Consider the following 13,068-nt stretch of genomic DNA (forward strand, 5'->3'; position numbering starts at 1 on the left):
GAGCGAGGCACCTCCCCTGGTAGGCTCACTTACCAGCTGTGTCAGGAAGTTGTCTTCCACACACTCCAGGAACCTCCTAGACTGTTTCCTCTCTGCCGTGTTGTATTTCCAGCAGACATCCGGGAAGTTGAAGTCCCCCACGAGAACAAGGGCTAGTGATTGTGAGACTTCTGCCAGCCACTTGTAGAATGCTTCATCCGCCCCTTCATCCTGGTTGGGTGGTCTATAACAGACTCCCAAGCAGGATATCTGCCTTGTTGGCCTTCCCCCCCTCATCCTTGCCCATACATACACTTGCCCACATACATACACGACTGTATCATCATCACGATCGTTGAGCTCTAGATGATCGAAACACTCCCTAACGTACAGAGCCACCCCACCGCCTCTCCTTCCTTGCCTGTCCCTTCTGAAGAGTGACAATTTGCATTGTTTGTATCTCTGATCTCTTCATTATTCTGTCTTATTCTTTTTCTCCGACACATCTTTAAACTGCTACTCTTTTCTTGTACGTGTTACTCACTTCATCGTTGACTTGCTTCTACACAAGTTTCTGTATTAGTTTTCTTAAAAGGCTGACAGGAACAAAGACTGGGGCTGTTTCTAATGTTGCCTCAGCTTTAATCAGTCACTTACCCTGTAATTACATTAGTATCATTCAGTTTCTTATTTGTTTTGTTGCCTTGAGAGCTTTGTTTCAAGATCCATAGGGGTTTTATTTTACAATTAATATGTAGTAATTGGATCCTAGGGTTTTGCTGTTTCCTGTGAAACTGGTGATAACTGTTGCATGTAATTCTAAGCAGTGGCAATCCTGAGTGTTGATTAAAGCTTATAAAGTTTACGGCCATTTACAGATAAGAGATAAGACCTTGGAGACAAGTAAAAAATAAGATATTGGAAATAAGGATAATAGTTCCTGCAGTATGGCCTATAAAAACATATTTATTTTTAGGAGCTTTCGTGTGGATTACAGTCAAAGCCTCAAAATGGACTTATTCACTTTACAATGTAAGTAACGTTTTTTTTCCTCATTGTGTTTTTATGGTTTTTTTACTAATGAGCAATTTTTTTTTTCTTTTAAGGATTCTGATGGAAAATATTTCACATTTCCTCTTGCAAGCCACAGAAAATCATACAGTCATGTTTACTGTGAAAACAGTATGTTGGTGAGAAAATACTTCTTTAGTGTCTGGAGTTTGTTTATAAAGCTGTATTTTTTTAATTTAGATTTGCTGCAGTTTTAAGACAGTCTAATGAACAGTTGTTGAAATTACCGACATCCGTTTACATTCACAGCCTAATACATTGTGTTAAATGTACTTCCTGTTTTAGCGTGTCACACTTAGTGTTCAAGATCTGAAACCTTCAATGCCACCTGAACCTCAAATGTTTTATTTTTGACACTCTTATGGTTAGCCCCAGATTACTTTCTCCTTTAATTTAGTGCAGTTCTGTATTGATGGTTTTGAATGAAGAAGTTATTTTTAGTGCTGCCAGGATTCAGCCATACTTCTAATTTGGGAAAGCTGTCTATAGGTTTGCTTTCCCATAATAAAATTTAAGTGAGCCTGAAAGGCTTCCACTGAGCAGTGGAAGCGAATGGAAGCCAGATGAGAAAACAGCACCTTCTCAGTTGTCTCCTCTATTGAGAGGAGAGGCGATAACATGCTTTTCTTATATTTTTAGCTCAGGACACAAATTCAGGCAAAATTTTTTTGAAATTTTTTAAAAAATATTTTTTGAAAGGAAAGAATGTAATCTCTTGGCAAACTGGAGATGGATAAATATGCTTTTCAGAATTATGTGAGTATTTTAGATTAGTGGCAAGGAAATTGAGATGCTTTCCCGTTCCATCCTGCCTGTCCCTGTTGCCACTCCTCCCCTTACCAAAGAAGAGGTTTGTACACCATTGTAAAAAAAGATTGTATATTCTCGGTGCTTTTCTAATTGTCCTTCCCAGTAGCACCTTCAATATTTACACATTTGTTGTGATCTTAGTTGTGCTTTAATAGGGTAACTTTTGCCTTTGTTATAATAGTCCTGTCTTAAAGACAGGACTCGTACTGCTTGAGGAGGAGAAGGTACAGAACAATGTCTGAGATACTTGCATCGTGGTGCTATCGCTTCAGAACACTTAAATTCTCGAGGCGGGGAGCAGTACAACATTAAAAATCTAAAGTATTCCTCGACTACTTAGGATAGTACCCTGAGACATTTCTTTTAGTTAGAAAAGATGAAACTCTAATAAAATTGAATTTTTACATCCTATGTAAGGCAGATTTTTTTTTAAGAGAAATTATGAAAGTTTGCTTGCTTAACCTTGTATTTGTTTTTAGAAAATGTACTGATTCATAACTAGAAAAGGTGGCAAATGGAAGTTATTTAAAATGGGTCCCATAACCCCCACTTTTCACTCTTACGCTTCATCTTTCCATTCTTGTAATTGTAATTCCAAGATTATGATATCAGACTTTTAATGGAGGATATCACTTGCTGTTAACACAGAAGTCTGACTGTGAAATGAAGAAAAAAAAGTTGGTGCATATCTTTCATTCTAAATAATCGAGGAAATCTGAGAGAGACTGTATTTATCATCATCTTCGCTTTGACACTTCAGCATGTGACATCCTTAGAAGAGTTTGGTCACTATAGTGACAGCTGCTGCAGACACACTTAATAGAAAAGGAGTGAGATGGAGATGGAAGTTTGTTCCTCTTTTTAGTAAGTTAATTGCACCAAGGTTCTGCTATCGGAGGATTTTTAGAACAGTTGCTGACATCTGGTGTACTGAAGCAGCATATAGAAATTTTTGAGAAGATTATCAGCATTAAATCCTGCATTGTTTGGAGTAAAGCATTGCTGTTTTTAATATATTTATAAATACAGTCACACATAGATAACATACTATTTTATGGTATTGACTTTACAGGACACAAGTAGCTGGATTTATGGCTGTGTGAACAGTAATTCATCGATGTGGTGAGTATAAACAGTTCCTGTTCTTTATTCAAATGGATCTTGTGAGACTACATGTGAATTTAAAGAATATAAAATATCCTCCTCCTTAGGAAGGAAGAGATTGGGAAGAAAAGTAAAATTCTTACTGTGAATAATTCATGCTTTCTGTATCACCAAGAAAACAGGAAAGAATAGGTTTTCTCAAAATTACTGCATGAATGCAGAATAAAATAGGTGAAGTTTTTCTTCTTTAAGCTATATTTTTGACCTTCATAGCAGTGAAAAGCTGCTCCTGTTGCTCTACATGCTGTGCTGGATTCCTAAATTGTGTGTGTTTTGGAGCATCTCTTTAGAATCCCATGACAGAAGACATCAAATGTCACTCAAAGCCTTCAGAAGAGTGGATTGAAGCATCTCTTTTATTTTTTTCTTATGCCAAAATTGCTGTTGGCATATGAAAAACATTTAGAAATGTGGGTGACTTAGTGATTATTTGAATCAGGTCATTATAACAGTTACAAAATGGATTTAAAACACTGGCTTAGCTTACATTTGCAAAGTAAGCTCAAAGTAAATTCAATCTACCCTTCAGATTAGGGAGAGCCTCCAGGTGGAATTGAGCTAGCATAGTATTTATCTGTTCTGGGATCTGTGCTGAGGTGTGTAGCCACAGAGTCTTGCCTCCAGCTGATAGCAGGATGTCATAATTACTTTTTCCTGATCCAAGGAGAAGTTGGCTGTTACTCCTTTGTATAACCTTTGATCAGCATCAAGTGCAGGTTAGCCTAGTTCAGGACTGCTACCTAAAACCTCATCTAATAATAGTGTTTTTGCTGCAGACTGTGTCCTGAGGTCGTGTAACACTATTTAGAGAAACAGAAGTATCCTGGTATTCTAAAAATCATAACTTAAAATGACTGAATGAATGTGTTGCAGTTCAGTGTGTTAACTTAATATAAGTACACACCATTTTAGAACTGCTGCAAGCTCTGCAGCAGCTAACAAAATTTTTTGTTTATATGGTATGTTTTAGATGTTCCCTCTTAAACTTTTGATGTTTAAAAGATGCTAATAAAACTGTGTGTTAATTCAATGTCAGTGCTGTTTTAGCTCATTAAGAGGTTTCATTATGTATCTGAATTTGCATGGCTAATAACTGCTGAATGTTTTGTGTATGACAAAGTTAGAACTTTGCTTAACTTGTTTTTGCAAAAACAAGATTTGCAGCATCTGAAATGATTATAGTTTGATAAATTACTATGGTAGCTAACTGCAGTAGACCCAAACTTGTTCTCAATTTAAAATCATGTGAATCCATATATATAGAGAGAGAAAAGCTGGTATGTTAATCCACTGTCATAACGTAGTGCCTGCATAATGAATATGCTCATCCTTTAATACGCATGAATTTTTACAGCCTGGAAGCTACTGATTTATCCTGGAGAGCTGAGTTGCTTCCAACCACCAAGGTAAGTATTGTATATAACTTGTAGGAGGGAGAGGCGCTTCGTGGGGTAGTTGCATGTCATGGGAGAAGGATCTGTTCTGTTTACAGCAATGGAGCATGCAGTTATATTCCAGAGGAAGGGGTACAAGAGGTGGACATCTGGGAACTGTCAAGGGGCAAGCTAAGGGTTATGTTTAGTAATGGCTTCTCTTTTTCTTTCTTTCTTTTTTTTTTTTTTTTTTTCCTCTTCCCCCCTTTTTTTTTTTTAAGGTTGTAATACTGAAACTTCAGGACTATCCTTCTTTGTCCCACGTTGTCATTCAGGTACCACCCACAGTTGGCAATAAGGTAAAAAAAAAAAAAGAAATGCAGAAATTACTTGCTTAGTGTGTTCGTAGCTTTCAGATGCTATGACAGAAGGAAAAGGAAATATATTAAATATGTGCAAAGTTACTTTGAGAAACTATAGACCCACACTCCAGTGTGGTTTGAAGGTAACTTCGTTATCTTCTGTAAGCTCAGAAATATTTTCGTTTGATAAAATACCAAATGCAAGGCATGAATAGTACTTGAAACATACAAAGCAGCAGTTCTCAAACCACTTCTTAGAGTTCTTGCTGGAGATTCTAATGTTATTCTTCCTTGTTTTTCTTAATATTCTGATTGCATTCCTGAATATTTATCTTTTTGAACAGTCAGTTCTCTTATCCAGGGTAGTGGAGAATGCCGTAGATAATTGAAGACACCACATATGGATTCTGGGGAGCGTGGTACAGATACCTCTGCAAGCTCTGAGACCACAAGTAGTGTGGTAGACTGAGTTGTGCAGAGTTTGATAGTTCTGAATCTCACAGATGAGTTGGATATTTTTGTATCAAGGCCTCTCAGGATCCCAGTAAGAGGAACACTTGCAGTGAATCTAAGCAGACTTTGTGTATTACCTAGCTGGGTCTGGCAGGCGTTTCTAGTTAGTCCTAAAAATGGCAGAACACTGAACCTGAATTTAAAGTCTAAGTAGATCTGACATTCCTTTCTGCAACACAAATACAGTCTCTGCATCTGTGGTATAATAATCCATGATCCAAGAAATTATTCACAGCTGAAGTGATTATAACGCTCGCCTATGTGAGTGTGTCTTCAGATAGTTGTGACAGAGACATCTTGCAGTTAAATTAGTAATACACAACGTTCTGGATAAGCAAAGATAGATCACTTGTGAAATGTAACCTGCTAAGTTGTAGTCCAGTGTTAAATCTCGGAAACTGCTTTTAAAAAGTAAACAAATGCTGGATTTACAATGGGATGGAAAATAATTTTCAAGTGAATTAAATACTTATTAGAGATGGTACAACTCATACCTGCTGGATACTTTGCTTTGCTTTTGCATGATTGAACTTCAGGAAACAAACTAAAGGTTCTTTTTGCTTAGGAAATTGTATCCAGAGTTTGGACAAGTCACTCTCCTTTGCATCACCCCCCCAAAAAAAGATGTACCTGAGAAGGAGGGATATGAACTGCATTCTAGTCATTCTCAGCTGTTTGAATAGCCTTTTGAAGGCTGTTGCAAGTGGGTGAGAGCTAGAGTAACCTGGAAGTCATGCTTAAGCTACCCAAACTTGTGCTGCTGTGTACAGGAACAAACCACCTGCCAGTCCCTATCAGTGGATTGTGGAGAGGTGGCTTTTCAGTATTTGTGTCCTGGACTCTGCCTGAGCCTGTGAATGGAATTTGGCAAGTGCAAAGGCTTTATAGTCTTGTGCTCTGTTTAGATCTGTAATTAATATCCTGAATTGCAGTATACTTTGGACTGTGAATTCTTCAAAGAGGATTCCAGAACAGTACAGCTTCCTGTAACACATCTTTTTTCATTTGGTAAGTATAGCATATTACTTTTGGAAAAAAATGGAAAACTAATATTACTAACATTTGGATAATAAATTTGCTTAAAAATTCCAATGGTCAGGAGGTTTTGGGGGATTTGTTTTTACTAACATTAATACTGCTTTTGTTAGTAACAGACAAAGAATAAAAAAATGTCGGGTTTTTGACTAACATATAGAAGCACATAAGTCTCCTTAGGGGGGAAAAAAAATATCTGAATATGTAGCAAGTTCTCAAATAATTTTATCTAATATGTGAAAATAATGTGTATTCTACAGGGCTTTCTTCAAGCAAAATTCTGTTAAATTCAACTGGCTTACTTTACAATGTACAGATCCAGCACTTTAACCAAGTAAGAATACTACTTAATTTTTTAAGCTAATGTAACCACCGTTTGGAGAATGTAAGTGATTTTTCTTTTTTTTTTTAATGTTCTAGATATATCAAGCTTTCAAAATTTATATAGAGAGCCACTGCCAGTCACTCAAAGGTAAATATAAGTCTTACAAAGAATAAATTTATAAAACAAAGCTTGTTGAAAATTCTCAAGACTGAAGCTGGTGGAAACAAAAGTCCTCTCATGCAATGGGGTTTAGGCAGTACTATTATAATCTGCTCAAATGTCTCTGCTAATATCTCTCCCTTTCTACTTTTTTTAAGGATAGCTCAAAGAAAATGTGGAATTAGTCCTCATATGTTTGGTTTTCCTCCTTCCCAGCAAAGGGAAGTTGAATCCAGGAGGATTCTGCATTATGTTGAAAGTGTTTCTCAAGAATAGTACATTTGGCTAGGATTTTTATTTTCTAATTATGGGACTTCAATTTGAATGTTGAGCTACCGAAGCTTAAACAGAATGGGATGCTAAAGGACTTTGTTTCAAAAAAAAAAAAGTGATGGATTTATTAGCTTGAGGTTACAGCTTTGTATTGAAAACCAGACATTTTCTCATAACTGTCCTGCCTTTAAACATTGCCTCGCTGTCTTGTTCTGTAACAGCATGAGTTGTTAAATGTCATTTTTGTTCAATGCTAACTGCACTGATCTGCATTGCAATGTCAATTGCAATGTAACCGCAAGCCCAGTGATTCTGTATAGTGATCTATATGCCACCTTTATTTTACTTGCATTTTAGTTTTTGGAGACAATTGCCACATCTTGTTCTTAATTAATTTTACATTTTTTAATTCTCTTCCGTTTCAGAAAGAAAACCTAGTGTTTACAGACTTCATATACCCTGGTCACATGAAGACTCAATAATTGTAGCGAAGTAAGGACTTTAACAATTATAACTTACTTCTTGATATGTTTTTGAAGAATGTTTGCATCCTGGTGTGGTAATATTTCTGATACGAGACAACTTTTCCAGTCTTAAGTGTTTGGCTTCTGCATCTTTTCCTCATTTACCTTTCTGCCCGTGTTGACAAAGTCGTTTGACTTTTCCTCAGAATAAGAATTATCTATTAATTGTTTAATAGTTCTCACTAATTTTCTCAAAAAGGAAGTCAGATTTGCTGGTCTGAAATTCTCAGCATGATCTTTGACCCCCTCATGAATGGGGAATAGAGGCTGCTCTGGGTGCTGGCTTCTTCCCATAACCTAGGGTTTGGATCACACAGCAGCCCTAAGTTGCTACAGCAGCCCTAAGTTGCTTCAGCAGCATAGTCCTGACAAAATCAAATGATACAGCTTGAAATATGTGTTGCTCATGAATCACAGTTGAACAACCTGACTTTATTTTAGATGGTTGGAAAACTGTCTTCCTTGTTTATTTTAGAGGTCTTAAGGATACCTCCCTTCCCCCCCCCCCGTATTTTTTAACAACGTAATACTTGCAGGAAGGTGAATTGTATTCTTGAGAATCTGTCCTTCCCATTCTTGTCACTCGGCATATTTACATGTTCTGTGAGGCAGTCCATACACTAATGATAAACTTGTCTGTTTTCATTAGCACCGTGCCCCTTGATAGTTCAGAGGATAGTGGATTGAGAGTGTTATGTAGTTCTTTGTGATAGGATAAACAAGCTTGTTATACCATTCCGCTCATAGCTTGTGGTGACACTTGGTGTACTAGATCTGCTTTACGTGCACTTGTTGAAGACTAAGGCATGTTTGGCTTTTTTTGATTATAAGGACAACAATTACCAATTAAGTTGCTGTTTCAGAGTTCCGTCTTTTACTGAGATTTCTGCAAAACTGCATATTGCTCAGCCTGAAAATGACAGCAGGATTCCAGAGTTAAATATTTACTCTTCCTCAGACTGTCAGTATGAAGTGAGTAATACAAATTTATTTCATGGCTAGTTTGCATTGCTGTATAATTTTTGTGTAATTCAGTCTTTTAAAACATGTAGCTAATTAAAATAAATACTAAGCAAATCTAAAGGTGGGCTGTTTGGCCTTTTTGTAAATGTAGTGCATGTTACAAGTATTTTGGAACAGCTGGAGTAATATTGGAAGTTGGGCTCTCACTTCTAAGAAAAACTTTAAAGCATTTGTTTTTAAAAAGTCAGTAGTAAGCTGTTGTACATTTTAGTTATGGGATTACTGTATTCTAATACTTAAGTTGGCTTTTTAAAAATAAAAATGTTTTGTACTTATGCTTACCATTGTATAAAATAAAATATTTCTTTTTGTATCAAGGTAACTCTGAAGACGTCACTTTTACAGGTTCTTGGGCAAGTAAGAAAACCTTCTAGTACTAGATTGTTGGGGTTTTTTTTAATGTCAGTGGCATCTATAGAAGTTTTCCCTTCCTCCCTTCCCTACTATGGCACTTCAGATTCCTTCTTGATGCCAAGAGGAACACTATTCAATGATCATTTAAAACCTTGTCACTTGGCAAGGCATCCCATCTGGATAAATGTCAGGCCTCAGTTTTCAGAGGAGTAGAAAAGCCCTCTAGCTCTAAAGAGCTAATGTAGATGTTCGATATTTGGCTTTGTGGTTAGCCAAATATCTGTAAAGGGATGACACTGTAGGTCAGTTTCACATTCTTGCCTGATGAGTCAGTAGCATTAAAACTTTTAAAATACATTTGGCATCAACTAAAAGTTAGGAAAAAAGTCTGTGTAGATCCATATGCCCCTTCTCAACAAATTTTCTTTGGTTATCAATGAAGAATACATTTTGACATGGGTGTCAGTAAAAATAGACTAGCCATCTGCAGTTTTCTGATTCTACAAAGTAATTCGCAAGCACCTAAGTGTAGTGCTGGAATTTTACTGGCAAGTTTCTCTATTTGAATGTATGCATTTATATCAAGGATTTTTCATTTTGTTATCATTTTAGAAGAATTTATGTGCTATTGGTATATTAATCATGACTTGGGACAGTGGAAGCCAATTAAAACATACATGAAATTGCTTCCAAAAATTCTTTGCCCAAAAGCATATATAACTATATGCAGGTTTTGCTTGGAAAGTGGCCTTTTACTTTTAATTTTTTAATTTATTTTACTGAAACACCATTAACATGTTACTGTATTCTTTTAATATTTGTCTTGACTGGAAAAAAGCATTAATTTATAATTTGGTCATTTATCAAAACACGTTTGATTAGCCGTTTGAGAGATCCGAGTATTTTCCATATATAACATTAATTGCTAATGGTGGTTATCAAATTCTTATGCATCAAAATGAGAAACTGTTTGAATGTTTTAAGAAAGATTTTTCTAATCACATTATCATGCTGGCTTCATGATAATATTTTGTGTGTGTATTTTTTTAAATATATATTTATATATATAAATTAAAAGTTATCCTTGTCTTTCAGATAATAAGGTTCCATGCTGGCTCTCTTCCTGTCTATATTGTTTCTAATATTCTTCTTACTTATGGAGGACAATTGAGCACATTGATATCAACAGGTAGCTTTCTAGAATTTTTTTTTTCCCATCACAAGTGTTTTTAGAGAAATTACTTATGCAGTTTACTGTTGAAAGACTAACTAATTTGTGTGAATGTTGTTGTGAATTTCTTAAGCTAAGTATCATTGATCTGGTGCAAGTACTTGGATCTGTGCTCTTCAGTTTCGGTTTTTTTTTTTTTTTTGTTTTTTTCCATTGTGTTGTAGCAGAATATTTCCTTATTATTTTACTCTGTAGTCCCTTCTTTGCGAATGATTGGTGTTGCACAATATTTTAGAAATATTAGAATTCTACTTAAAAATACATGTAAAAGTTTAAAATACATTGTTAATATGCACAAAACACTTTTTCTGACATGAAGATGAGATTTGCAGACTAACTTTTAGACATACCTTCAGACAAAATGAATTTTTATTTAAATTCAGGTGGTGTTTGTAATAAACTCTGTAATCTCTCTAGGACCTCTTGTGACATTACCTAATATGAGTGATCCAGTGAATAAGGGCCTTGATGATGAAGTATGCTGACTTGCAGTACTGTTATAAGACATGGTTATGTTGTTTTAAAGTAAACTTTCAAACCTTTTGTCTGAATTTACTTTTTGTTGTGGATCTTCTTTGTTAAAGTTCATGACAAAATAATAACTATAGATGCTTTCTGTTCTTGATTCTAGGCCAGTGTTCAGACTTTTCCCTTGAACTAGTTAGGACAGCTAAACCCTACAAAGTAGAACCTCTTATAAGCATTGTTGTGTTTCTGCAGGGGTGAGTTTGCATAACTTACTTATTTAAAGCAGTTTCCAAAACAGAAGTTTCAGTAAAACTGTTGGTGGGGAGGAATATTATTTTATCTGTAGTCATTGTGAATACCTGACTGTGATTTTGTTTGAAAGGCTGTAGTAGGACGAATAGTTGATAGATATCTTACTGTAATGGCAATTGGAAATTATAAGTAATACTGCTTTCATGTTTTTGGCAGGTTTAACTGGTTTAGAGAGATATGGCAATCACTGTCACTACCAGAGGTGGATGCTGCTGTACTGAGTAGTCGGGATGCATGGTTCCCCCTTGTGTCCCTGATTCTATTTCTCTTTGGGACAGGCATTGCCTACTGGAGTGGAGTATTTTTCTCTACATCTCTGAGACTCTTCTCTTCCTTATGGTTAACTCTGATTAGGTTTCCTTTTTGAAACCTTATTTGGTAAAAAAAAAAAAAAAAAAAAAGCTATTTAATTATGCTCTTTTAGATGACTGTGACCCTGACATTTTTTTCTGTTTGCTTCAGTGTGAATGCTTGGGCAGATTGAATTCTGCAATACAGTTCATGCATGATTTTAGACATCTGGGTTTGTCAGTGTTAAGTACTAATGCAGTATGAGGGTTGCCTGATATTCTTTAGTCCACATCTCCAAAAGGGAACATAAATGGTTTAATTATGCTCTTTTAGATGACTGTGACCCTGACATTTTTTTCTGTTTGCTTCAGTGTGAATGCTTGGGCAGATTGAATTCTGCAATACAGTTCATGCATGATTTTAGACATCTGGGTTTGTCAGTGTTAAGTACTAATGCAGTATGAGGGTTGCCTGATATTCTTTAGTCCACATCTCCAAAAGGGAACATAAATGGCTTTCTTGTTTCCTTCACCAGCTGTTATAAAGGTTTTCAGTTTGTTTTTGAGGAAAGCTTGTTGGGGAAAAGAAATCAACTGAACTATTCCCTTTTCAGCAGCTCAAAAAATAAATGTATGTATTTAGAAAAGGGACTATAAGCATTGCAATTCATTCCTCATTTTTCATACTGGATAAACTGCATTAAAGAATACAAACAGGTTTGTAAAACAAACTTCTTGGATGTTCATTTCACTCTACAAGACTGATGAATTTTATAGATCATGTCTAAGAACACTGGAATGTTTTTTGCTTGTACAAATGAGTATTCAAATATGAAAGTGGCTTTAAAAAAAGCAAGGAAGATAAAAAAAGATTTTGAAAGCGTAAATTAGTAGATTGGGTAACATGCCTAGCTATTTTAATGGTTTAACTCTTCTGACACTGATAACAGTCCTCAGCTAGATTTGAGCCTACTCTTTGTCTCCGGAAAGTTGGTTGGGATGCTCTTTACTCAGGAAATATCCGCTAAATGAACTCTTTCTTTTTTCATCACTAGCACTTCTGGACTTATTCTACCAAATAATAGATGTGGTGTCAGCTATTTCTTCTCAGCCATCTTGTTTATAAATTACAATGGATGCTTTGGTATTAGTTTTAAGTGACGAAGTGATGAACTTCTAAGTTTTGAAACTACTCTTACTAAATTTTTAATGGTTTTAGCTCAATTCATACTCTCTTCATTAAAGCTTTTGTTTCCTGCAAACCCTGAGAATGTCTTGGGTAGAGGCAGGAAAATAAGATTTTGTGTGCGTACCTGTAAGTCAGCTGGTTCATTTTGAAAGTATAGTGCCTTACACAGTTCTAGTACCTTACACAGTTTTTGATCTACTCCTGAATTTCTTGTGGAAAAAAAAACCCAATTTGTTTTCTATAAATATCTCTAAAGTAGATAGTATTCACTTGACTCTTGCTCTGTGTTCTGAAATGATCTGATATGATCATCAGCAAAGAATTTGTCACTGGCTGTCTGTGGAATTCTTTGTTCTTGTTAGCTAGTCTTCTTTTTGTGGTTATTTTCAGTATTTGTTGCACAGGCTTTTAAAATTGTATTTTCCAAATAATGCTTTTTGGTTTCAGTGTCTATTTTAGTACTGGAATATTCCATGAATATGCAAGAAGTACAGACTTTTTCATAGTTCTACTGCACTTCCTCCCCACCGCATTCCCCTCATTGTCATAGAATCATAGAATCATTAAGGTTGGAAAAGACCTCTAAGATCATCGAGTCCAACCGTCAACCCAA

At 35.7% G+C, this 13,068-nt stretch overlaps 1 protein-coding gene across 1 annotated transcript in view; it reads left to right on the forward strand.

The window, feature by feature from the left end:
- PGAP1 (post-GPI attachment to proteins 1) overlaps positions 1-13,068 on the forward strand; it is a 45,237-nt gene that overhangs the window by 13,851 nt on the left and 18,318 nt on the right. The window contains exons 8-21 of the mRNA XM_019473513.1: positions 956-1,011; positions 1,086-1,169; positions 2,933-2,982; positions 4,379-4,430; positions 4,679-4,756; positions 6,205-6,280; positions 6,568-6,641; positions 6,728-6,779; positions 7,490-7,556; positions 8,452-8,560; positions 8,930-8,968; positions 10,061-10,154; positions 10,828-10,918; positions 11,133-11,330. Of these exons, the coding sequence (XP_019329058.1) occupies positions 956-1,011; positions 1,086-1,169; positions 2,933-2,982; positions 4,379-4,430; positions 4,679-4,756; positions 6,205-6,280; positions 6,568-6,641; positions 6,728-6,779; positions 7,490-7,556; positions 8,452-8,560; positions 8,930-8,968; positions 10,061-10,154; positions 10,828-10,918; positions 11,133-11,330 (1,120 nt within the window). The remainder of the gene's footprint in view (positions 1-955; positions 1,012-1,085; positions 1,170-2,932; positions 2,983-4,378; positions 4,431-4,678; positions 4,757-6,204; positions 6,281-6,567; positions 6,642-6,727; positions 6,780-7,489; positions 7,557-8,451; positions 8,561-8,929; positions 8,969-10,060; positions 10,155-10,827; positions 10,919-11,132; positions 11,331-13,068) is intronic.

This window comes from Aptenodytes forsteri, unplaced genomic scaffold (genome assembly GCF_000699145.1).
Source record: "Aptenodytes forsteri isolate BGI_AS27 unplaced genomic scaffold, ASM69914v1 Scaffold183, whole genome shotgun sequence".
Taxonomy (NCBI): domain Eukaryota; kingdom Metazoa; phylum Chordata; class Aves; order Sphenisciformes; family Spheniscidae; genus Aptenodytes; species Aptenodytes forsteri.